Source organism: Patiria miniata, unplaced genomic scaffold, assembly GCF_015706575.1.
Source record: "Patiria miniata isolate m_02_andy unplaced genomic scaffold, ASM1570657v1 HiC_scaffold_2, whole genome shotgun sequence".
In the NCBI taxonomy this organism is placed as follows: Eukaryota; Metazoa; Echinodermata; class Asteroidea; order Valvatida; family Asterinidae; genus Patiria; species Patiria miniata.
Window position 1 is genome coordinate 16,697,576 of NW_024037058.1, and position 24,664 is coordinate 16,722,239.

The 24,664-nt window shown below is 41.0% G+C and overlaps 1 protein-coding gene across 1 annotated transcript in view; it reads right to left on the reverse strand.

The window, feature by feature from the left end:
• LOC119726695 (sarcospan-like) overlaps positions 1-24,664 on the reverse strand; it is a 72,745-nt gene that overhangs the window by 25,746 nt on the left and 22,335 nt on the right. Inside the window, exon 2 of the mRNA XM_038198494.1 lies at positions 17,714-18,235. Coding sequence (XP_038054422.1) covers positions 17,714-18,163 — 450 coding nt within the window. The 5' untranslated portion in view covers positions 18,164-18,235. The remainder of the gene's footprint in view (positions 1-17,713; positions 18,236-24,664) is intronic.

Consider the following 24,664-nt stretch of genomic DNA (forward strand, 5'->3'; position numbering starts at 1 on the left):
ACCTCACATAACAAAATGATAACAAACACCGACCGGGCAGGGTTTAGAATTTGTTTTTAATGTACCAAGTTCCTCACGAAGGATTTCAGAAATATGTGACCTTTCGGACGATCATGCACATGCACGATTGTGGCCGTAACTTCTTGTCAGTCTGACGTGAGATCGGGACAAACAGCTTTAGGGGATGAGACCCCGAGTAATTAAAATGCCAGCGAAGTTATACGAGAAAGACAGGAGAAAGAGACAGATCTCTGCTTCTGGCTAATACAAGGTGACCCTAGCCTCGAGGCGGGTTACCAGACTGAGCCAATTCCAAACACGCTGCCCATCAGCACGAACGAAAAACAAAAACCACGGCCATGTATTACCGAAGATTCTTCAATTTCTTACGGATTCATTAACGGGGGATGCCAGAGCAAGGCGGGGGAAGAATTTAAATCCAAAATCCTCTTCTCCTCTTCATACGAACCTTGAAGATAAATCTCTACTTGGAGGAAGGGCACAGACATTATTTTTCTTCCCTGTAATGATCGAGGGTTACATTCTGGTGTGTTGACCAATCAAAGACCAAGGCTTGACCTCTGCAGCAATCCAACACAACTGGCGTCAGCACGGCATATTTGTTTTCCAGAAGATATTCCAAACCAGCAAGGTTTTTGAGTCCCTGATTTCGTCTCTCTGTAGGCTTTCACTGACTTCAGAATCGTTTCCAAGCTTTTTATGTCAAAACTGAATGAAAAAAACAATTCTGACCTGACATTATTGAAAGGATTTGTTGCTCCTGAAGCAGAATATCATGGCCCCATATTGAAACCAAGTCCCCATAGTAACTTCTGTGGAAGTAGCTGCAGACTGACATTTTGAAAACCCTCCAAATGTACAAGTACAAGAAAAGATATTTTGATGTATTTCTTATATTTAGTTGCAACAAATAACAAATATATAACAAATGTAAACCTCATAAAATGCCTTGAAGGGTTTGCAAACTCCAAAGTCTTTTACATGTTCATTTCTCACACTTGAGTTTTTCATTATTATCATGACTAGGAACCAAATGTTTCAAATGTAAAGATCCTTAGATCATTTGTCATTGTGCTTTTTTTTTCTTCGATTGAAGCAACAAAAGTGCTCAAAATCTAAAGACTGGTGCTTAAAAAGTATCCTGATGAAGTTTCAGCTCTGTGAATGCTGTATATTCCGAGAAAACAATATTGTAGGATCTCGATTTCAATTCAAAAGTTGCAGAGGCATGTTTTGAATTGCGCCCAAAATCAGCGTCCGGGACACGTTCTCATTCAGCTGATTGCAGTTACGCAATGTCACGCACTGAACTGACAAATAATAGCAACCGCGCGCGCACGTGCTTCAACGCTTCATTTCAACCAATTCATGGATTCGCCGAATTACAACCAACTACTCATGGAAATTTCCAAAAATGCGTCACTTGACGCATCTTTGGAAATGGCCTTCTTTTATTGTTTTCTTCAAAATGACAGCATGCCAGAAAGAATAATTTCACAGTGTCATTACTATTTTTAAACCAAGTAAGCTTTTCAACAATAGTTTTGACAACTACTTTTTTGATAGCTGCAAATGGTCTACATGTAACGTTAGTGTCAAAAAGCTACATGTAAATGCCAATCTTTTTTCTTCCCAATAACAAAACCTGTGTAGCTCAACCGAATTGACACATGTGGCTTATATTCCCAATAAGACATACACTCATTTCCTGTGTGCTTCACTACCGCAGCATTTCAACATTTATGTGCAATGTCTGACAGCTGTTTCATTAAAAAAAACTCTCGTCTGAATCCATGCGTGTCCCCTGAAACCGCATCATGCCAGCAAGGCAGCACATATACACACGGTGGCTATGTCACACCATCTTGAAAGCAATAATAGCAAAGCCAACGGCAAATTTCTGTGATACGTGTCTCTTCAACGGGAAGGAAAAAACAGCAGGCTCAAAATGAACACAACGGGATGTATTACAGTTGGCAGCATGATACCTCTAAACGGCAGACGCGCAGGAAATATAACTCAAACTCTATCCACCAATTGCCGCGACTGTTTCCCAAAGCGTAAACACTCGCGTTGGATACTCTCCCTCTGCCCCCTCCCCCCCTCGAAAAAAAATTGCTTCCCTGATGACCATCTGTGTTGACGGTAACGACAGGGGGTGCCGCAAGGGGGTCAGGGGGTAAACTGTGCTGGCCAGCACTGCTCACAGCTTCGGTAGTCTGGTGCCAAAAAACTGCCAAAGTTGCCTGTGGGTTTACGTGCTGCCATACGATACGCCGAATGGTTCCATCAATTACGGTCGGGATGTATTCTTTACTTTATGCCCAAGAGGGATCCAGTTAGTGCCTTGCTTGGAAAGAGCGCTCACAAGAAATTGCATTTTATGTGTATAATGAAAAAAAAAGGGGATAAACTAAGAGGCTGTCGCTTGGAAAGCAGGATTTATTGGGGTTTGAAGCAAGAGTGATGTGGCTTTTTTTATATTGAAATGATTTTTTGCAGGGAGACAGAAGAGGAATGTGACATGCAAGTGTGGATGGTGCTGGGCAAAATGGGTTGTGAAGAGAAACGAAATGATAGGCTGTTTGTGTGGAAGTGTGAATGGATGGAGACCTTAAAGAGCTTGGGTGTCATGGGTGGAGCTCGGTTGGCCGGCATGGTCAAGATGATATTGAATTCGGGTGATTCACAATGCAGTGCGCCACCAAGAGTTTGCCATGGAGAGTCAACTTTTCAAGTCTACGGTCGACAAAATATGGCCAGTTGAATGAGTGTCAGTAGACACTTGAGCTAATTTGTTATAGATTGGGGCAAGGCATTCTGCCGCCCTTACCAAAAATCACCATATTGATACAAAGAAGAGAAAAGGGCAAACATATTCCGAATCATACGCTTACGAAACTACTAACCGGAAAAAACAAACAATTTCAAATGTCCCGCGCTGCGAATTTGTCGACCATCTCCCACAATGTACTGGGAAATATGAACTCTCCGTGGAAAACTATGGGTGGCGCTCTGCACTGTGAATCGCCCGAATTGATTGGGCTAGGTTGGGCTGAGCTGCAATGGGCTGAGATGACCTCTAGAGGCAGAACTTGGCTGGACTGGGTTGGGTGGGGTTGGGTGGGGCTGGGCTAGGTGGGGCTTGGCTGGGTGGAGCTGCGCTGGGTGGAGCTGGGCTGGGTGGAGCTTGGCTGGTCTGGGCTGGGCTGGATTGGGTTGGTTGGGGTTGGGCTGGGCTAGGTGGGGCTTGGCTGGGTGGAGCTTGGCTGGTCTGGGCTGGGCTGGATTGGGTTGGTTGGGGTTGGGCTGGGCTAGGTGGGGCTTGGCTGGGTGGAGCTTGGCTGGTCTGGGCTGGGCTGGGTTGGGCTGATTAGGGATAGGATGTGCCAGGCATGGCTGGATTGGTTGAGTTGGCCTGTGTTTGGTCATGCTGGCTGAGCTGATCCAGGTTCAGGGAACCAATGAAATGTGTTTATTTAATTGTTAAATTACTAAACTGATAAGCATCAGAAAATTGAATTTTGTATCAATTTGTTCATTTAGATTGATAATGACTTTTGCATTAAACATGTTAGCTGAGGTAAAACCTAAAAATAAATGATATTAATTCTTTCAGTTAGCTTAATTAAGTTCTATTTGATTTCAATCAACACGCAAACAGAGCAAACAAAATATATTCTATTCAAACATATCCCTGAATTACTCTACTTCCCCACACAATTCTCTATTGGTCTCACCAGGGAGTGCACGCACCAATCCACATCCCCTAGCGTCCTAATCATCATGTAGTGGGGCTGCACTTAGCAGGCGCGTCTAATATCTCACGACAAACAAGGCATCACTCACTTCAATCTCCCAGGAACACGTACAGTCAAATAATGCATTTCCACTTATTTTTTTCACCCTCCATTTTCGCGGTACATAAATTACAAGCTCCAGGGAGGTTGTCAGTCATCTGATGGATCGGGAAGGTCCTTTATTGTTTTCTCTGGTGGTCCTGCCGAAGGTTCAATGTCAACACGGCTTTATAGGGAACAATTTCAAGATGGGCCTTCGTGGCATTGGAAATGGCTTAGCATTGTTGTCTTGTGCATGACTACGATTATCAACGAAGATTGTGTGAGCAATAGGCAGTGCTGAAAGTTCAATTCGGTTCGGTTTGGTTCGGAGTGCTATGTTCAGCGAATTATAGTTCGGTCGGGCGGTTCGGCTGCAGCACTAATACTTGGTAAAAGATCTTTTAATAACTAAAGTCAGAGACTTTTCTGTAGATGTGATAACATTTTTACAAATTCTGTGAAAAGACACACTTGGGGTAATTTTGTCCAAAAGTTGATATAATTAATTTGGCTTTTTTTTGGGGGGGGGGGAGGGGCTTTTATTGAGGGCATTATGGCCCCTTTTCCACCATATATGAAATAAAATTGATATTTTAGAATTTTTTTTAAGTAGCTGGCATTATACAATGCACAATGTACACTGTACATACATGTATGTTGTTGATATTAAATAGGAAATCGTAATCCTCAAAATCAATGTCTGATTTTTTCAGTACATTGTTTTATTCAGAATGTTCTGCATGGCTCAGTGACTATTTCTTTAGAGAAACTTAAGGTTTTTGATCTGAATTTTTTGTTTTGCACAAAAATGCACTAAATATTATTACTCTACTGCACAATAACGGCTTGTGGCACATTCAGGATGCTTTCAGTTAAAGCCTTCCAGCTATTTCCCTCCCATTTGTTTGCATTATAATACGCTCGCGCTGTCAAATTGTTCACACCTTTCTATTTTGTACTCGGGTTCTACAGAATGCACTTTCATCATCCCACTGTCTCATCTTCACACTTTTCTACCAGTGCAGAGCTTCTCACAAAGTGTTTCCAGTTGCATTCAGATGGGGGAATTCAACTGGGTAATTAGAGCAATAGGCCCAAGATGGCTGACCCAATTACATGTTGGATTACGTCTGGTAACTGCCACACAGACCTGATCAATTGAGGCTTTAATTGTTTTCACACCTTTCCATGGAGTCTGGTGTGAGATGTTGTCTGGGTGCCACCCTCTATTCACCTTGGGGGGGGGGGGTGTCCAGGCCTTTTTGCCAACGGATTGCCATTGTCTACCAGTAGACGGAAGGGATATAATGAGGAGTGAGAAAACATACTCCAGCAAAAGTAGTGGAATTTGGAGGATTCAGGATGACACGAACACAAATATTGTGCAGGGAGTTCAATATAATTTGCCAATGGATTGCAAATGTCAGCCAGTAGATGGAAGTGGTAGGATGATGAGTGAGAAAATATACTCCAGCAAAGGTGGTGGAGTTTTGAGGATTCAGGAAGACACCCAGCATAAAGAGTATGCAGGGAGTTAGATTTAATAAGGTTTCTTTCAATTTAAGTTTCTGTGTGCTGTTTTGGAGTGACATGCTTTTACAAACAAAACAAAAAAGCTACAATGTTTCACAGTTCATGTACATGTATGTAAATATCACGGGAAATACAAATATGGCCTCAATTTTGAAGGACCCTAGATAAACTTTCACTTCAAAAACAATTCGTATTATATCTACAGCACATGCAGATGGTAAAAATGAGAAATTTTATATACAAACATTCGATTTCCATGACCTGATAAAAATTTGTTGGTCTGTCCAAAGAACACATTTTGTTTGGTTTTGCTGCATGCTTTGACAATGCCTGACAGGGATTACAAACATTTCTTGACACACAGGGTGAGTAAAAAAAAAACGAAACCCAAATGTCGGGACTATTGTTTTAGTGAAGTTCAGCATGTAGCACTTTCAAAATCTAGGATATAAAAAGCCCAATTCATAAAAAGGTATTTCTTTCAGCAAAAGGAAACAAATCAAATAGGGATGTGTGTGAATTGTTTTCGTTTTGCTAAAAGAACGCACACTTTTTTGTGATCAGTGGACAGAACTTTAAAACGGTGGTTGTGTTTAAAATTCCGTAACTTGAAAAGTACATGAGTGATTAGAATGATTCTTGTACTAAAAGAGAGCTTATGAATAAGGCTTTCATATCCTAGATTTTGAAAGTACTACATGCAGAACTTTACTAAATCAATTGTCCGGACATTTGGGTTTCGTTGTTTTTTTTACTCACCCTGTACATGAACATACATGTACATGTAACCCAAAATATCCCTTAATCCTAACCCTCATACAACCAAGTCCATGAGGTAGTTCTGAGGATATGGCAGAATTAAGACAGGAAAATCCACGGCTCATTTGACTTTACATGCGGCTGATGCTACTTTAAAAAGAACAAAAAATGTGCCATTGCGTTAGAGCACAGTAGTGGATTTTCAAGGATTCAAGACAGATACTAACAAAAATTGGGGAGTTTTATGGTTCAAAATACCTCAACGTTTTCTGTTCGATCTGAATTACTACTGCCGTGCATTTAACTACTCATTTATAATATGCTAATTACATGCACATGTAAAACACGGCACAGAACTTTTACAAGGTCAGTCGGTTCCCATTTAATTGCCAAAACGCGATCCCGTAACTGTATTGAGTGAACACAGCCGCTGCGGCTGCAGTGCATTGTTCAAAGTTAACGACCGCAATATCCAGCTATTAATTACGCAGACTAAACCTCCAATGCTGGCTAAATAGATATGGATTCTGGGCCTGCATTCTGCAGCCGACAACAGTTAACTATAAGTAATTGAAATTTTTCCTAATTGCACTTTGTCAATTATACCGGAGCCTCAAAAATTTGAATTTTAAAGTTGATGGTACCTATGAGCGCCACTTAAAATAATTAAACCTGATGGTTTGTAGCCGTGTCCACACTTGCGAGGATGGGGATCTGCTGATGATTCACTTCAAACATTTCAACATATGGGCCAAAATGCGATGAATGCCGGTAACAACTGTTGCATGTGATGGAGTGTTTTTTGGACATATGGCTCACAACCGAAATTGAAACTTTACCCCGTAACTAATTTCAAATGAAACTAACAATCCAGAGTAATAAATGCAGTTACAACGTGTGTATAAACAGAAAGATTTTGGTATTTTAAATGCATTGATCAAAGGCCAGTGTTGCAAATTTAAGCCAGCACATGCACATAAACGTGTGTATACCAGACTTTGATTTGAAGGGAATAAATAATATACTTGGCCAGTTTTACACAGGTAGGCTTAAAACCGGCTTTGCGCCTTCAGTTCGGGCCATTATACGCATCCAGGCCCCAATCTGACTTTAAACGCACTTACGAGCCAAGCACATTTATTCCCGTTCATAAATACCGTTTGGTTCAAAACAAGTTAAAATTTCACAAAGTTCCAACGATTTTGTTCAACAATTTTACTTCATGTTTTGTGAAACACCCCTCTGGCCACGTCTATGGTATGAGCCCTATGGAAAATGACATGCGTGGTGCATACTGCGCGATGTAGTGCAGAACGCAGCGGTGCTTTACTGGCGGTTTAAAACCCACCACGTGACAGGCTCTTGACCAATAGAATGGGTAAACTGTCTAAGGTATTTGTGAAATGTTAATTAAATTCTTCTGCCCATCTTCTGTACTGTACGTCTGCCCGACCCTTTCTTGCCCTTGGTAGAACTACAAGAAAATAACTGCTGAAGCAGACCCTCGTAGTGCAATTTATGGCGATGTAACATACATGTACATGTTTACCCATTTACAAATATATCCAGAGTAAAAGGTTATGGTTCGAAGCTTGTACCAAGTTGCCATCCAGCATGGCACAAGATGTATGGACACGCATGTAAATGTACTCTGGTCAATCGATGCATTTTTGGTGCCCCGCTGCCGGTATAATTAATCAAAGTGCATATGTATACACGTAGTGGTAAGAATTCAACAACGGATTGGTTACAACAAGTGACAGCGACTTGCGAATGCACTTTTGTCAACGATGCATGTATACATACATTTGGACACTACCCAGCCAGTGAACTTTTCCTCATCTGAATAAATGTATTGCATCCAGTTGATTTGAACAACGGCACTTGCATACATGTACAACTAAAGATCTCGGTCTTTAAAACAGTTCTTTAGAAATCTTACAAAATAAGGAAGTTTTGGGGTTAAGGAAAGCGATGTCCTCTCGAATCCGAATGACAATGGCTGTGCATTACTGGAATTTTACTATGATGTACCGGTATGTAAATTACCCGTACATAATAAAAGGCACAGAACTTTTACAAGGTCATTCTGTCCAATTTAATTACCAAGATGTAATCCTGCAACTGTGAACATAGCCACTGCCAAAGTGCATTGCGCAATAACTAGTAATTAATTATGCAGGCTCAACCTAGGACTCTGGCCCAACATTCTGAAGAAAAAACCCTGAAAAGCTGAAGTTACACCACCACACATCCAGAGCAATAGGTTCTATTATGAAAAAACAGACACTCTCCCATATTTTCAGACTTAAACCTTTCTTGTTTCTCCCCCCCCCCCCCTTCTTAGTCCCTGTGACCCTAAGTAGTCCATCACTAAAGTTGATTTGACAGAAATGAGCGACAATTGCAGGATAATGACATTTGTACCCCCCCCCCCTTACCCTAGAGATACAACTTGCATCTCTGCCTGGGGCATTCCGGGCTTTTTTCCCCCCTACATTTAGATTCTCTCTGGAAATAACAAACAGATGCAAGATCGCCGCTTCTGTTTTAAAAAGGTTAATTTCATTTTGCATCAGTGAAATGGCCATTGGGGACACTGCATCAATAAACTCAAGCGTGAAATTGCACAAAAATACACACACATGTACCGGTACCTGTCTTTCCAAAAAAGTAAAAGAGGGATTTCTGGTCGCCTAGGGTAGTTTGCAACAAGACTTGGCTTGTCAAGTTGAGCAACATGTACACTGAATGTTTCAGTTTACTACGTTATACGTGTAGTATGGACTCCATGCACGAGAGTACCCCCTCAACGGTTACAAAGGGAGAGTTGGGGGAGACAGTGGGAGCAAACGCATTGCCGGCGGCGCCTGAGGCTGACGTGAAGCCACAGGGGTTTGTGTCCCTCCCACTTGGGCTCTCCAAAGTGGTCACAAACTGCCATCTACATGTACATGTACTGTTCATTCACTGAGTCCATACTTATGTTGGGCATCAATCGGGTCGGGTTGACCATGCCAAACCGACCCGAAACATTATAGATACCAATGCGAACGGAAACTGATCTGAACTCCCTAACAAAAATTCAAGGAAAACTGACTGAACTGACCCGAAACTGCACCGACCCGAAAAAAACCCGAATATGTGGCTTGGGCAACTGTGTTCTCTTTTTGTGCCTGAACTTACCCACGTCACGTGAAATTGTCTTCTCTCAGTAACTGAATCAAACCGTACATTACTTACAACATGGCCTACTGGTGGGCCGACATGTTATAGACCATGATAGACCGCAAACCACATTGTACTGGGCACTAGTTACTCTGCAATAAATATTGCACACTGTGAATTCCTGAACTGTTTCAGATTTGTTCGGTTTATTTCGGGCCGGTTTTGGGTCGGTGTCGGTCTCGGTTTCGGGTCGGATTTGCACAACATTAGTTTATAATCAATGACTCAGTCAGTTGGTCACTCAGTCAGTGACTCAGTCAGTGACTCAGTCACTCAATGATTCAGTCAGTTAAAGGACAAGAGGCTGGCCTTTTACCTGTAGGCCCAGCAAAACATTCTATAGATTCAGATCACATTCATATGGTGCGCATTCAGGTCTTGAACAAATTTAAAAACCACGGAAAAAGCACTGAACTTCAAATATGCATGCTTGAAAATGTTAAAGGGAATATACATCATTTGCTTTTGCTGTAATTTTCAGAAATGGATGGAATTGGGGGGTTGGAAATATATAGCAAATATAGTTACACTGACTTTTTTGAGGTTTTGGGTTCGAAAATGCTATAAAAACCAAGAAAAACTATCATTTTCCTGTAGTCTGGTTCCCTGACTCCATATAAGAAGAAACAGAGCAGTTTACATACATTGGGGAATTGTAAGTTCAGGGAACCAGTCTAGCTGGCTCGTACCCGTTCATAGGTTTGTAATCGATTGCAAACAAGTGCGATGGTCAATTGGGGCCAGTATTTGAAAAAAAGCCAGTTGTTTCCAACGCTGATCGGCCGATCAGCGTTGGAAATTGATACAAAAATACCACTTTTCTTGAAAATGACAGTATACCAGGTGCCATGATTTTACAGGATGCTTTACACTGTCATTCAGTCCAGCAAGGTATTTCAAAATGATTTGGTAGTTTTATTTTTTGATGTTTGCAAATGTTGTATTTTCCCTTTAACAAAGCAAACCCTGTCAAAATTTAAATAACATGAACGTGTGGTCTGCGAGGATATTCTTTACTGTACATGTACGGAGTACAGGTATGTGGAAAAGGTAAAAAAATAATATCGAATACTCTCATCTCTTTAATTCTACATGTAATTACAGATGGTCCGAATTCAAATGGCACATGTACCGGGTACCTATTGTAGAATACATTTACCTTGAAATAACTAATTAGGCCTAATATGTAATATAATTGTTACAAGAGCTGTCCATATGGCATTATGTCACTGCCTCAAAACCCCTTCCCAAAATGACTAAAAAAAAAAAAAAAAAAAAAAAAGCAAAGTGTACGCAGGTGAGAAAAATCTCAATATGCCAGTTCGGTATTTCAACTGCGCAAGTTGAGTGCAGTGATATGGGTCACAGGTCATTCGGGATAATCGAACATTCATAAGGCTCATAAAAGCGCAAGGAGACAGTTGCATGACGCGCAGAATGGACGTACTGCGGGTTCACATAACATCTCGGTTATTACAAGATGCTTGAGTCGAGTCAGCGTTTTTATTCCAAATTACCTTTGACCTGGACTACTTCATCGAGATACAAAAATATCTTATTCTGCTACGAGACGCCATAAGCAGAAGTTAATTGTCACTTTTGAGAAATATTTTCACTATACATTTAGATACACATGGCACTATGTATGCATGCGTGAACATTCCTATTTAGGTTTAACATGATGTATAAACACCCACCTGAACTTTACAATGTACTGTGCTATATGTACCAGTAAATATAAGCATTGTATTGTACCACAGCCAGTAATTAAGTCAAAGACAAAGAATTTTTTTTTATCCTGTAAGGTCATTCACCAACAGTTGCACAAATTTAATCAAACGGAGATTATGTAAACGACAGCAGAAAGCATTTACAAAATTAATTGGCAAAGCTTCCTGCAATAGTACTACTGATCGTGCAGGTTTTACCCACAGTACACATGTGTGCAAAGGGGGCTGGTAAATTCAACTTAACAGTCAGGCTAGATGTGATCCCTGATAATTTTCACATTTTTTTGCCATTACTTGAACACTCTAAAAAAAAAAACCTGTTCTACATATGACTATGAATCACCATGAAGAAGATAGTGGTCAAATTAAAGAGAAAATTCTCACACTGCCCACGCTCATTTCAATGACGCATTCAACATGCACGTATGGGTGACTAAAGCACAAGATTTATAAGCATAATAATGTGCATTGATCAAAGTGTGAAATTTGTGTTTGATTCTACATGGGTGAATGATAAATGGTAAATATGAGCAACTTTTGTCAATATCCTTGCTCATTTGGTACATTTGCTTGCTGTGCTGGGCAACAAGTTCAAATCCAAAATATTTTATGAAAAGTCCACTAAGTTGTTTTCCTGAAGTAATAAAGGGGAGTGTGGCCTAGTGGTTGGGAGTTTGGCCTAGTGATCAGATGGTCAGGGGTTCGAATCCAGCTGCTGGCCATAAGTGTGTCCTTGGGCAAGCCACTTCAGCAACCCCCTTGCCTCTCTCCACCCAGGAGTATACATGGGTACCCGCATTGGCTGGGGAGTAGCCTGCGATGGACTGGTATCCAATCCACTTGGATATCCTTGGTTGTTTCATGCCTAGAAAACTGGAGATAAAATACCAACCTGATGAGATAGGCCTATATGCTCGTGACGGACCTTACTTTACTTACTACACACGTGTACGTATAACATAATCTTCTAAAATATGTTTGTAATTTTGTCATCAGTGAGCTCTCGAAAGAATCTAAATATCAGTGGTTAAGATTAATCTCACTTAAGGAATGTATATTTGAGTATAATTAATCTTTTATCTTGTGTTATGTTTACTTCTTGTACTGGCTTTATGGCATAAACTTGGAAACTTGAAATACATTTTACCTTTGAAAAAAAAAAAATGTTACGCAAGATTTCTACATGCACAGCACATTTACATTACGTGTTTTATATGTAACCCCATTCTCTATGTTTAATACTTAAATACATGTGCGTGTCCAGGCATCACAAGTGATAGTTGAATTTTCTAATCAGATAAATCAGCAGACATTTGCTACATGTATGTGTTTATTCTAATGGACTAATTGCTTTCTTACGATAAAGCATCTCAGCCCTTTATGAGACGTTTGATGCTTGATGTCTATGTTAATTCACTCATGCTGTCATCCCCACTTCACATCGACACGTTCGCTGATGTTATCACTGTTTTTTTTTCTCTTCATCTTCCTTTCATTTTACCCGCTTCAGTCCTCTCTCTTGCTTCCCTCCGCTTGTAGCTGCTGTTGTTTCTAAAAACAAGCGCTTGACGGACAAGTGCCGGCAACCTCACCTGTTTCTTACATGCCCAAATTCTAGTTTCGTCGTCCACTGTTGTTATTGCCCGCTGTCACGGAAACCGGCCGGAATGATAAGTCAACACGTGCTGAGGGGGGTGCTGGACGCGGACACTATCAAACTCAAAGGACCTTTTATTGAAACTAAATTAAAAGTGCACAATGCTGGCAGTACTTTTCCACTGATATTTGAAGGTAGGGAGAAGGTGCGTGAAGTGCAGTCTACATGTACTTGTTATGTAATTGTTGATCTCATTGTATCTACCGTACAAGGCAACCATACGAGCTTGAGACAGTCCGTGCAAATAAATAAGGTATTCTATAAATTTAGGAGCTCCACTTTTCTTCCTGTCCCTATTACATCTGACATCTACCGGTATGTTTCATACTGTTATTCTGATGTGGCATACTCCTTTAATGCAGTCATCTACCAAGAGCGATAAATGAATAGCAAAGTACCTACTCAACAAATAAAAAAATGTTTGCATTCATTCTTAATGATACTTGAATGGCAAATTGCAAAGTACCAACGTATCAGGGAAAGGAAAAACAATTTGGACCATAAATTTACAGAATTACCTATTAATATACACACAGGACAGGGGAACATTTATAGTTAGAATATACATCTCGGAGAGGGAAGTGTGAAGAACTTATACTACTTGCGTTTACAATTATGGGCTCCAGGCGTGAAAAAAAGGGCACTTTTTGACCACTATTGAGAGCTCCAGTTGGGGGCACAACACGTGCTCGTACTGGTTTGCATTTGTATGGCGCGAAGTACGTGTGGCCCGAAGCACGCACGACCAATTCCGTTCTGAATGTATACAAAGCCAGAGCATCTTTGCATGAGAGTCTTTGCGTGAGCGTCTTGGCGTGAGCGTCTTGGCGTGAGCGTCTTGGCGTGAGCGTCTTGGCGTAAACGTCTTGGCATGAGCGTCTTTGCCAGAGCAACTTTGTGTGAGCGTCTTTGTTCTCTCTTTTGTCTCTTTGGATGGAACACACTGCGTTGGGACACAACCGCACATATGGGTACATGTAGTTATGGGCCGGGTACCACTATTGTCCCCCTTTACTTCCCTACTATTGTTCTCCTTTGTTTCTATTGAAATCTGAAACAACATAACATTTCACTCCTGGGGTACTAAGATTTCTAAAGACCGACTTGCGAGGTACCGTACCATTGTCCCTATTGTTACCCTTTGTTCCCTGTACCATACGTAAGAACATACTGGTTCACACACGGATAGCGCGAAGTACGCACGACTAATTTTATTCTGAATGTAGACAAACCCATGGCGTCTTCGGATGAGCGTCAGGCGTCTTTTGCAATGCGTTCGAATATCACTCCAAGTGGTGTGTCTTCCCCAACTCTCCCTTTCTTACCGTTGAGGGGGTACTTGTGCACGGAGCGGATATAACTGATGTGTCTAAACGGCATACAATTTTGCTTGTAAGAGATTTTGCGTCGTAAAAAGGTAGCATGCAAAATTGAGTTCAGTGATTTATCATGTACAAGTGTAGGTATGTAAATGTAATGTTTGCTGAAAACTGTTCACAACGTGCATTGCATTCAGAGGTTCAAAGTAAACATGTATGGAGGTTATTTGGGGGATGTTTACAACTGAAGGACCCGCAAAATTGAATTCCGTGCCAAATATTGGAGACAGGCCTGCTACGACCCAGCATGGCAAACACAGAATAATCTTGGTAAGCTCTCAATATGTGCACACATGTAGTGCATATGGCACATCTACCCACACATGTACATGTACTGGTACATGTAAGGCACTCGCAGGAATTTTAAGAAAATCAGTATAAATTCGGTGTCAATACAAGACTGTGAAATTTACCACACGGCAGTGACTATATGGTGACTACCGGTACATGAAATTTGACTCAGTCAAATGCATACTCTGACTATTTCTAACCATGCAATGGTAGCATTGCTGATTCTCAATGGGTGATTTTGTTTCAAGTACATGTAATTAATGACACGATAAACGAGAAAAAAACAGAGTAAAATGTGACAACCAGTAAGAGAAGCATAGGCCTATAGCTCGGTATTTCAACTGCGCATGCTCACAATGATGGGTCACAGGTCATTCGGGATAATTAATTATGAGCGGAATGGGCATTCACGTAACATCACGTAACATCTCGCCAGCTATTTCATCCCGAATGACCTTAGACCTGGACTATTTCTGGTGAGGTGAAATTGGCTAAAAGGCCAAAACACTGTTTGTTCTCAAACTCGCTCTATTCTGTCTTAAGAACTTGCGGATGATCACAAACACTAGTAATAACTTGGATGAGATTTGAAGGTTTGCATGGTGGAAAGATACTAAGACAAGATAAGTTTGGGGTAGCACCATGTGAATAAATCTCTTTCGTTGGAATCCCTCATTCTCCTGACGACGGGCAGAGCATACTGTTCGAAACGTTGAGTCCCTCCGGTTCTTTTCAGAACCACACATACTCACAAAAGAGATTTATTCACATGGTGCTACCGCAAACTTAGCTTGTCTTAGTAACAACTTGTAACCCTCTATTCCATCTTTAAAAATGCATAATTTATAAGTAGAAGGCGCAAGCACCAACTCTCATTGAAAATTGTATTAAAAATTGATGGAATGCCTCCGCTTCATCTACACGTAGATCCGCGACTTGCTGCGGGGCAGAGACAAGACTGCCGTAATGGAATGTTTACTCAGCAATCTGGGCAGCAAATCTTGTGATTAGGAGCAATTACTTTATTGTCTGACGATGAGGGGCTCTGCAATACCCTGCCTCTCCTTAGCAACAGAGGGATGGAATGATCCCAGAAGATTCCAACGAGTCATGATAAGGTGTTGCAATTTGCAAAGTTATTTTTCAGTGAGTTTGATAGTTTTTGAAAATAATAGGCCCTAATCTCTTCTTTATTGTTTAATGCCTGCTACGACCTCCGTAATAGATAAAAGGATGATTCATTGTTGATTTGTTTTTATCAATTTGTGTGTGTGATTTTTTGTAATTTAGAAATTGTGAAGTTATAGTTCAACATCATCAGAAATTGTGAAGTTGTAATTCAAAGACAGAAGCTTCAATGGCTACATGTCATTGTTTGAGCTACAATTTCTGTTGTTTAGAGCTCTGTCAAACATATCGATTTTGTTTTTTACTTAATTTCAGTGGAACTCCTCCATTTTTTAAAGTTGTCTTGGGTTACAAAACGTTTTTGTTCTGGCGCCTGCGCTGTTGGATGTTGTTGAAATAAATGAAATAAGTAAAGAGATGTTTATTTCACGGGGCATTACTACAGGTCTGGTATTTTAAACAAAATTAAAATTTTGAAAAAAAAGTAAGACGTTCTGACACTTATGTTTTGAAACAAGCAGAGAATCTTTCTCAAAGGTTTTTACAAAGATTCTCCTGGGATCAAAATGTCGGGCCCAATAATTGCCACACCTAGGTCAGACCAGCAGCAATTCATCTTACAAATTTAAATTTGGATTTTCTACTATTTAAGCCCCGTTACACAATGATGCTTGGGACATGAGCTTGGCATCAAATGATATGAATGTATTTTCCAGTGTGACAAGGGGTAAAAATTAACCCATTTACTTGAAATGACAGGTCAAGCAGTTCTAAAGCAGGTCACTTCAAAAACCACCAGCCTAACAGAAGTTGTGTCAATCCACCAGTATCTGGTGTGACCCTCAGAAATATTTCTCATTAACACAAAACGGCTCATAAATCAACTCAAGGCTGACAGGCAGGTGTTACTTTCAACGAGCTCTATTCCCAAATTAATCGCCTGTGCTGCGTGACAAATGAGCCTTCATTTATGTCAGCGACAGAATTAATCATTTATTTCTAAACAGTCCACTCTAACTTTTTGTTTATAAACCCTAACCCAATTTGATACCGTAGAACATCATGTCAATTTTGGACCACAGCATCACATTAAACATGTACTAACAGTTGTAAAAAGAGCATATGGTATATTATACATACACTCTATGTGCATTTATGGGTGGTATGCGTACGGGAACCAGATACCCTATTGAAGTAAAACATGGGTACCCAGGTACCCGTAAAACAAACCCAACCACAAAATTCAAATCCCAGAAGTTGTCTGAAGGGCTTTATAGCTTTACGGTGTAAACTGCAATGTTCGCGAGCATCTGTTGTGCGTTAAAATGCGCTTAAATGTGAAATCTGTAAATTGTTTTCCGCGTATGGTATGTAGTCTGCTTTTCATTTTGATAATTACCCACAAATGGTATTCAAAACATTTCTGGTCTTTTCCCTGTCTGAGAAGTTACATGTACTTTGTAAATTGGTTACTGGTACCCGATTCCATAATCTGGAACCGGTTCCTGACATCAGCGGTCGGGTACTCGAGTACACGGTTCCGATGCACACCCCAGTGTATGTCGATGGCTGCAATGTTTTGAATGGCCAGATTGCAGGCTATTTTAAATGACCATATCAATTTGAGACACAACGCAATTTACCACAATGTTTACGGTGTCCAACTCCTGTGCAACAGTACAAGGGTTTGGTCACTGTGGCATCACAATATGCCACAAAGTATGGGAATGATTTCTAAGCAATAGACAGCACTGGCATGTACAATGTATACGTGTACCGTAAGTCTGCCATATCTCTCTCTCTTTGAGACTTCTAAGGGGAGTGATTTCGAACAGACAGTCAGGTTGATGCCGTGGTCCTTTCCTCACCTTTACTTCAATGGCCTGGGTTCGATTCCTGCTCACGTCCACATGTGGATTGGGTTTTCAGTCCCTTCCAGATTCAGTGGATTTTCCCCAAGAATTCTCTCCAGTGCTTTTCCTCCCACCACTGAAACTAAACATTTCTTAATTGTCTTCTCCCTATCTAGAGGTTTCTTCAGGTTTGTGAGCTACAGTGCCTAGGGCGCTTTCGACGAACGGTTTCATAACAGGAAATTAATGACGATAATTAATAATAATGAGGGTAAAGACAGGTAGGACTCACCACAATGCCAGCCCAGTATGGCGCATCTCTGGTCTTGACGGAAGGCGTCATCAGTAACATTGTGACTCCAAACACCATGATGGTGAATCCCAGCAACAGCTGCAAGGTCACGAGGCACACGGGCAAGGTACAACACTGGAGATCATACTTGGTTTGGCTGGTCACGTTGGAGACTTTGTGTACGGGCTGGGCTGGGTTGGGAATCCTCTGCAGGTCAGAGTGGACGCTGCCACCGTCGTCGTCGATGCGCTGCGTGTGATCGGCGCCCTCTACGGGCACAGCGGTCGACAGGGAGGGCTCCAAGGAGGTGTAGCGTAGCTCTGGGGAGCTGGAACTCCGTGAACTGCGGGACATGCGCGCCACCGACAGCGGCGCCGTGGAACGGGAACTATTAGACTCGTCGCAGTCAGGCATTGTGGTCAGCATTGCCTCGGGCGCTTCGCCACGCATCTTGGTTTAGGAGTGCTCGCAGATTGACAGCGCAAACACAGTGAAGTCATTGATGTGCAGACATTGTCACTCCTGGATGTAAAGGAAAATATACAATACACATTTTTTTAAATTAATTTCTTTTTTAAAAAAGACTTGGCATTAAAGTGAAGCAAATTTGTGACGTCACTGCATGTTTTCACCCAACAAATTTGCCAAAGTTTGACATATTCCAACTCGAGCAAATTTCGCTGCAAATGTTTGGAGACATCCAATTTGCTATTGCATTTGCATTTAACCACTCAGGAGTAAAAACTAAGCAAACAGGAAAACCAAAACGAACAGGAATGCATTGCTCGGTACGACTTGCCAAGATGAGCAACCAACCCAAAGAAAACAGACAGTTCTATGCAAGGGTGAATGGGATACATGTCTTCATCTCAGGTCTATATGGGGCATTTAAAAGAAGTCTTCATTCTCCGTCTCTAGAAAGCAGGGTCAGAAGATGTGAAATGCTCAAGTCTTTAGACGCAATAGTTTTGGGGAAAGACATGTTTCCCCGCGAGTTTCAATTTTGTGCAGTAAATTCCACAGCACCATGCAGTAGTCGCGTATCTCATAAAAATGTACCTCAAAATGGAATATTTCAGACAAACTACCAGTACAGGTGCACATGTACATGATGAGAAAGCTGGATAGTAGGGCAATTTCCAGTTTTCAGGAAATAAATTTCCAGGTTGTTTATTTCCATGCTATTCCAGTTTTACACTTAATGTTACAATACATACATTTTTATAATTGCTACACAGAGGGGCCTCGTAGCCGAGCGGTTAGAGCGTGGAGCTACGGAGTGGAAGGTTGGCGGTTCGAATCCCATTCGGACCAAAAACTGGAAAACTCTCTCTGACGACCCAACAGTAAAATGGGTACCTGATTTGTTCAGGGAAGGTAAGACGGCGAGAGGAGAGGACTGGGCACCGCCACTCATATGCCGCGCCCAAGACACAGTGGACCTCTAACATCCCACTGCCCCTACGGCCAGTAATGGCTATGGGATCTTTACCTTTACCTTACACACGCGTACTCCTTACCTAAGTGGCTAAACAATTTACAAGCGCTGTACAACCATAGATGTGACCAAGAACGTGCCGACGCCACACATGTGTGTTTCAGCATGCTTTTCTACATTTTCCAGAAACCAAATTTGCTCCGAAACCTCCATTTGCTCTCTATGAAGACGTCATACATGACCATGGGGGATCTTCACTAAATTCCATTTTGAGATTCCTAACCTGGAAGGTCTACTTGTAAGACTTCCTCCCCCCCCCCCCTCACCAATCAGAGAGGATAATCTGAAGACATATACTGAGGCCAAAAAAAAAAAATTCTGCTTCCGGTTTCCCTACCTACCCTATTCTGACAGCCCATACCCTCATTTTTTTATTGGAAAAATGAGAAAATAACACCCAAAACCATCAATTTCTTTACCCTTGACTACACGCAAAAGCCTCCAAATGATTGTTCACAAAAAAATTTGCACAAAAATCAACATTCCCTACCTATCTGTACTCTGTAATCTCTGAAATATTATATGCGGATCTATTTATGTCCGAGGTGTTCGTCTTAAAATGATGATGACAGTTTTTAGGTGATGGATCACGCTTTTAAAAGTTCAGCATCCAAAAGTTTAGAGAAAATAGCCCCAGAGTGGGCAGCAAATTGAGCACACATGATTTCTTATCGACGCTTGTCATTTCTTGATGCAGTTAGGCACTGGGCCTTGTCAGAATAATCAGAAAGTGGGAACTTAAAGTTGCGTTCCCATGCTCATCAACAAATTTAATTATTTTTTTCTCTTCCAACCAAAAAAAATCTTTCTATTGGGGGGAGGGGGGGGGGGGAGAGGTCTGCAACCCGTTATTTAAATCAATACGGCCCAAAAAAAGCCATGAATTCATCACCAACAAAAACAAGGATGAAAGATCACTGTAGAAATAGCAGATAGATCAAACCAAAAGCTGGCTAAGGTTTGTGGGCAAGACAAACAACTAGCATGACAAGGATGAGTGAGTTCATGTAAGAGGGTGCTCTGCTCTGATTGTCTCGTAACGAGGTTGTCGTACGTCGACTAGCAACGTCGCCCAACAGCACAAGCAAGGGCTAAGCCAAAGCACGATCTTTACCCGTCTCGGCCAGGGTTTTTGTTTTCCCAAGGTGCGTCAATCTTTACAAAACTGAGGTACTAACCAAACAGCCAATGGGATAAAAACTTGGGGCTTACAATGTAGGTATTGACTTTGCCCCATGGCAAAACCAGGCTGTTCAAGGAATCAGTAAATTAACTTTAACTTGCACAAAAAAATAGACAAATTTCAGTGTAAAAATGTCAGAACTTGCTCTTTGATACTTCTTTAAATCTGTGCAATTTCTTTATCAAACTTTTTTTCTGTAAATTTTAAGATTAATGTCCAAGGTAAAAAGATTTTTTTCACCAAAAAGAGCCTGGTTTGGACACTGGATGTCTTTTGATTGATTCTTGGCTTGACAGACTGTCTGCGTTCAGGATTCAGCTTTGGGTTTCCTATTGTACCTATCCACAGATCCTCTACACAAGGATAAACGACTTACCCAAATTTCTGGTTTCATGCGTGATACGGCACTTGGGCGTCATGCGTGCGCGTGTCAAATTTGTAGGGCGCCAGCGCGAGCAGTGTTCTACGTGTTCTATGTGTTGTTCTATGCAAGGACACGGCATATCACACCCATGTAGACATTTTGTTCGGTACATTTTGTACACAAGCTCAGATGAGTCGTTTATCCTTGTGTAGAGGATACGTGACTTATCTCACTGACTACGTGCAACTGTCACTTGTGTTATGACCATAGAGCTATATTAAATTACTAGAGCGCTAACTCGATGTACAAAGTAATGCCTGATGGGCGCATCCATGTTTGTGCACAAGCCTATGGAAAACTCAAATTTTGTACGGCTTTTATATAATAATAATAATAATATTATGCTATAGATGTCACGTGAGTATCATGATGGCCCGCGTTTGAGCATTAGTGGCTCTCATGGTTAGCCCGTCTGCCTTTACCAAGTCGATCCGGGTGAGCTACTCAAACGCACCCTAAATGACATTACAAAAACAATGTAAATTCAGATGCTGCCACAAGATGGCAGATGGCATCTGGTGTTTCCATGCAAGTGAAGCATATCTCGGCAGCAGTCATCCTGACTGCAAATGAAAACAACCAGTGCGTACAATTTGACTTTTTCGATAAGGACCCAAGACAAACAAGATACTGAGCAATATTTTTACCGTGACACCTTGACCACAAATGCGTGACTGACGCGCTTTCTTCGGAATGTTCAACCACAAATCCGCAGCAGACTCTTCGACTGCCCTCAAATTCAAGGCTGATGAGGATCTAACGTTCGTGGAATTAAGTCAAGATGTCGCTAACTGAGATGGAAAAACAACCACCATCTGTCCCATAATAGGAAACTTGCTTTTTAAAGAAAAAATTGGTTCCCTAAAATAGACCAATTTAGCTATCAAAAGAATCTCCACACCCCCCATTCCCGCCAAACAAAGGGACATTGCAGAATAGAGGCAACTTTATTACATTTACCCAAATGAGTATTTAAAATATAAATTCATTAACATAAATCAAATTAGGTTTTGCCCTTCACCGACATTTAAACACTGTATACTCAGTGTGTTACCTCCCGAGTGAAAGTTGGAAAAATCACTCGGGTGGGACTCGAACCCACGACCTCCTTCTTTCTAGTGCAGATGTCTTACCACTCGACCACCGAGCTAACGGGATCGATTGGCCGTTTCGTTATGTTAATCATTCATTAACATACACAAGCATAAACATACATTACAACCCCCCCCCCAAAAAAAAAGAAATACAACAAAATACAGCTATCCTACGGTAAGTACCAGTACAATAAAATTTCCACTTTATTTCTGAAGGACAATGGAATAAAAATTAAAATTCACAAGCTATAAATCTGCCATAAAATGTGCATGTACATTGTACACCGAGTACTGTAACTTGGCAACATGCCAGCTTTTCAGGATGTTCAACGATGTTGAAGGGAAATGTTACTGACGCGTAAATTGCTTCAAAGAGAGTCCATTTTTAAACCACCTGAATTCATGCACTTTCGGGCCATTAGTTTTGAGTTCCGATGCAATTTTGATTAAACAAAATTGCCAGAGCATACAAACTGTACATGTGTAAAATATCTCAACAGTACGGAGAGTTACGTATGATTCAGTCAACCAGACAGCTGATCAGTGAGATGTGAGACATTTTTAAAAACAGCTGGAAAACAATCCGTGGTGACGACTTTTAAACCAAGTCCCTGTTAAAACAAACGGAAGCATGCCCATGTGCATGCACAAGAACCACATGGGTGCGTGTGGTGGAAAAATACCAAAAGCTCTTTGGGAAAAATGAAGTGGGAATGTTTAAAGTTGTAACAGCTAACTGCTTTGTTTTTTGCTTGAATTCTCTTTTTCAGAATAAAAGTTTTTTCTTTCCATTCACCCATTATTTAAAATGTAGGGCCCCAACAAGCTGCTACATGTAAGGCTCCAATAATTTGTTAAAGGCACATAGGATCATTTGCGTTAATCCCAAAAGTAATCTACTGGTTCTGAATTTTTATACAAAATCATACTGACCAGTACTATAAACACCCCGTGAAATTATTCTGTCTGGCTTGCTGTCATTTAGAAGAAACAAAGAACTGTATTGGTGATTTCCAATGATAAGTCAATTCTTGACTGATTTTGTGAAATACACAGAGTGCTATGGACGAAATTGTGTTTTGTGATTAAAAGGTTTTTCACTGTTTTCACACAAAGTGTAATATCCACTAAGCTGAACTTCAACAGGCTGGGTTTTTACCATTTTTCTTTGGACTTTGTGTAGTGTTATTATTGGAAAGGAATGAAATGCTTAAAAAGCAAATGAACCTAAATGCCTTTAAGCACAGAATGTCTTAGTGGCTCAGTAAAGTCATGCTATCAGCCAAAATCCCATCCTATGTATATTGTCTGTGGCTGGTTCCCTACCCGTCACTAGGGGTGTGCATTTACAGGTAGTACGGGAACCAGGTACCCGATTGACTAAAACACAGGTACCCAGGTAAGGCCGTGTCCAAAACGGGCTTCCAGAGCTATGGCTACGTCTATTGTCAGTGCGTCCCCGCGTATTTTCAATGGGCGCAGACCTAGACCTAGCTCTAGACAGTTGATTCGGATGCAGCCTATGCCCGTTAAAGAAACCCAACCCCAAAATTCAAACCTCGGACGTATTACATCTGTGCATCATTACAGCAAGATACAAGTGTGTACAGCGAGCTTTATAGCTTGACGTTGTAAACTGCAACTTTCGCGAGCGTCATAAACGTGAAATATGTTTTGTTTTCCCCATGTACACGTACCCTGGTTTTCATTTTGAAAATTCCCCACAAATGACGCTCCAAGCCTTTCTTTTTCATTGTCTGAGAAGTTACTAAGTAATTTGTAAAGTTGGTTATACCGGTAGGTACATGTACACAATCTCAAAATCTGCAACCGGTTCCTGACATCAACGGTCAGGTACACATTACTGAATTGAATTTGTGCTTTGTACCGGCATAGGGCCTACTACAATGTTTCCGCTTTGCAGATCCATAAAATAATTAACCTGGTACCGAGAATTGAGTGTTTGCTTTTTTTTTCTTTACTTTTCCCCCCCTTTTGTGACAGGAAACCATACTCTTGAACTTCTGGTTCTAGAGGAGACACGTCCTAACACTCGACCCACTGCGTTTGCAAGCTGACCGCTATCAGGGGAAAAGGCACTCATCTGGTTCAGTGAAATTACATACATTTGACTTTCAAAGATGTTCAGCTACACGTACAGTCTGCATAAAATGTTGTTCAGTAGCTAGGCTACACTGAAGCATGATGGAAACTCGAAAGGATATTAATGATACTCCTAGACAGTAATGTTGGGTTTTTGGTCGACAATTTACAATGTAAAATAGAGCCTCGATGTTTCTTGCTATCATATAAATGCACATGACATAATTGGGGTTTTTTGTACATGATTTTATATGTATTTTAAAGGTAGAGTGTATCAGTTGTAATTTGTGCATTGTGTTCGTTTGAAGCAACAAATGTGCTCAAGATCTAAAGAAGGGTGCTGAAAACTGACCTGATAAACTTTTATCTCAGTGAATGCTGTATATTCTGAGAAAACAATATTCTAGGATCTAACTTTCAAATCAAAAGTTGCTGAGTCATGTTTTGAATTGTGCCTGAATTCAGCGTCCGGGACATGTTCTCATTCAGCTGATTGCAGCTACAAGATGTCACGCACTGAACTGACGTATTATTGCAACCGCCTGTTACTAACGGAGCTACTAACGGAAAGGCCTTCATTGATTTCTTCAAATTGACAGCTTGCCAGAAAGAATAATTTCACAGAGAGTTTAGTCCCATTACTATCTTT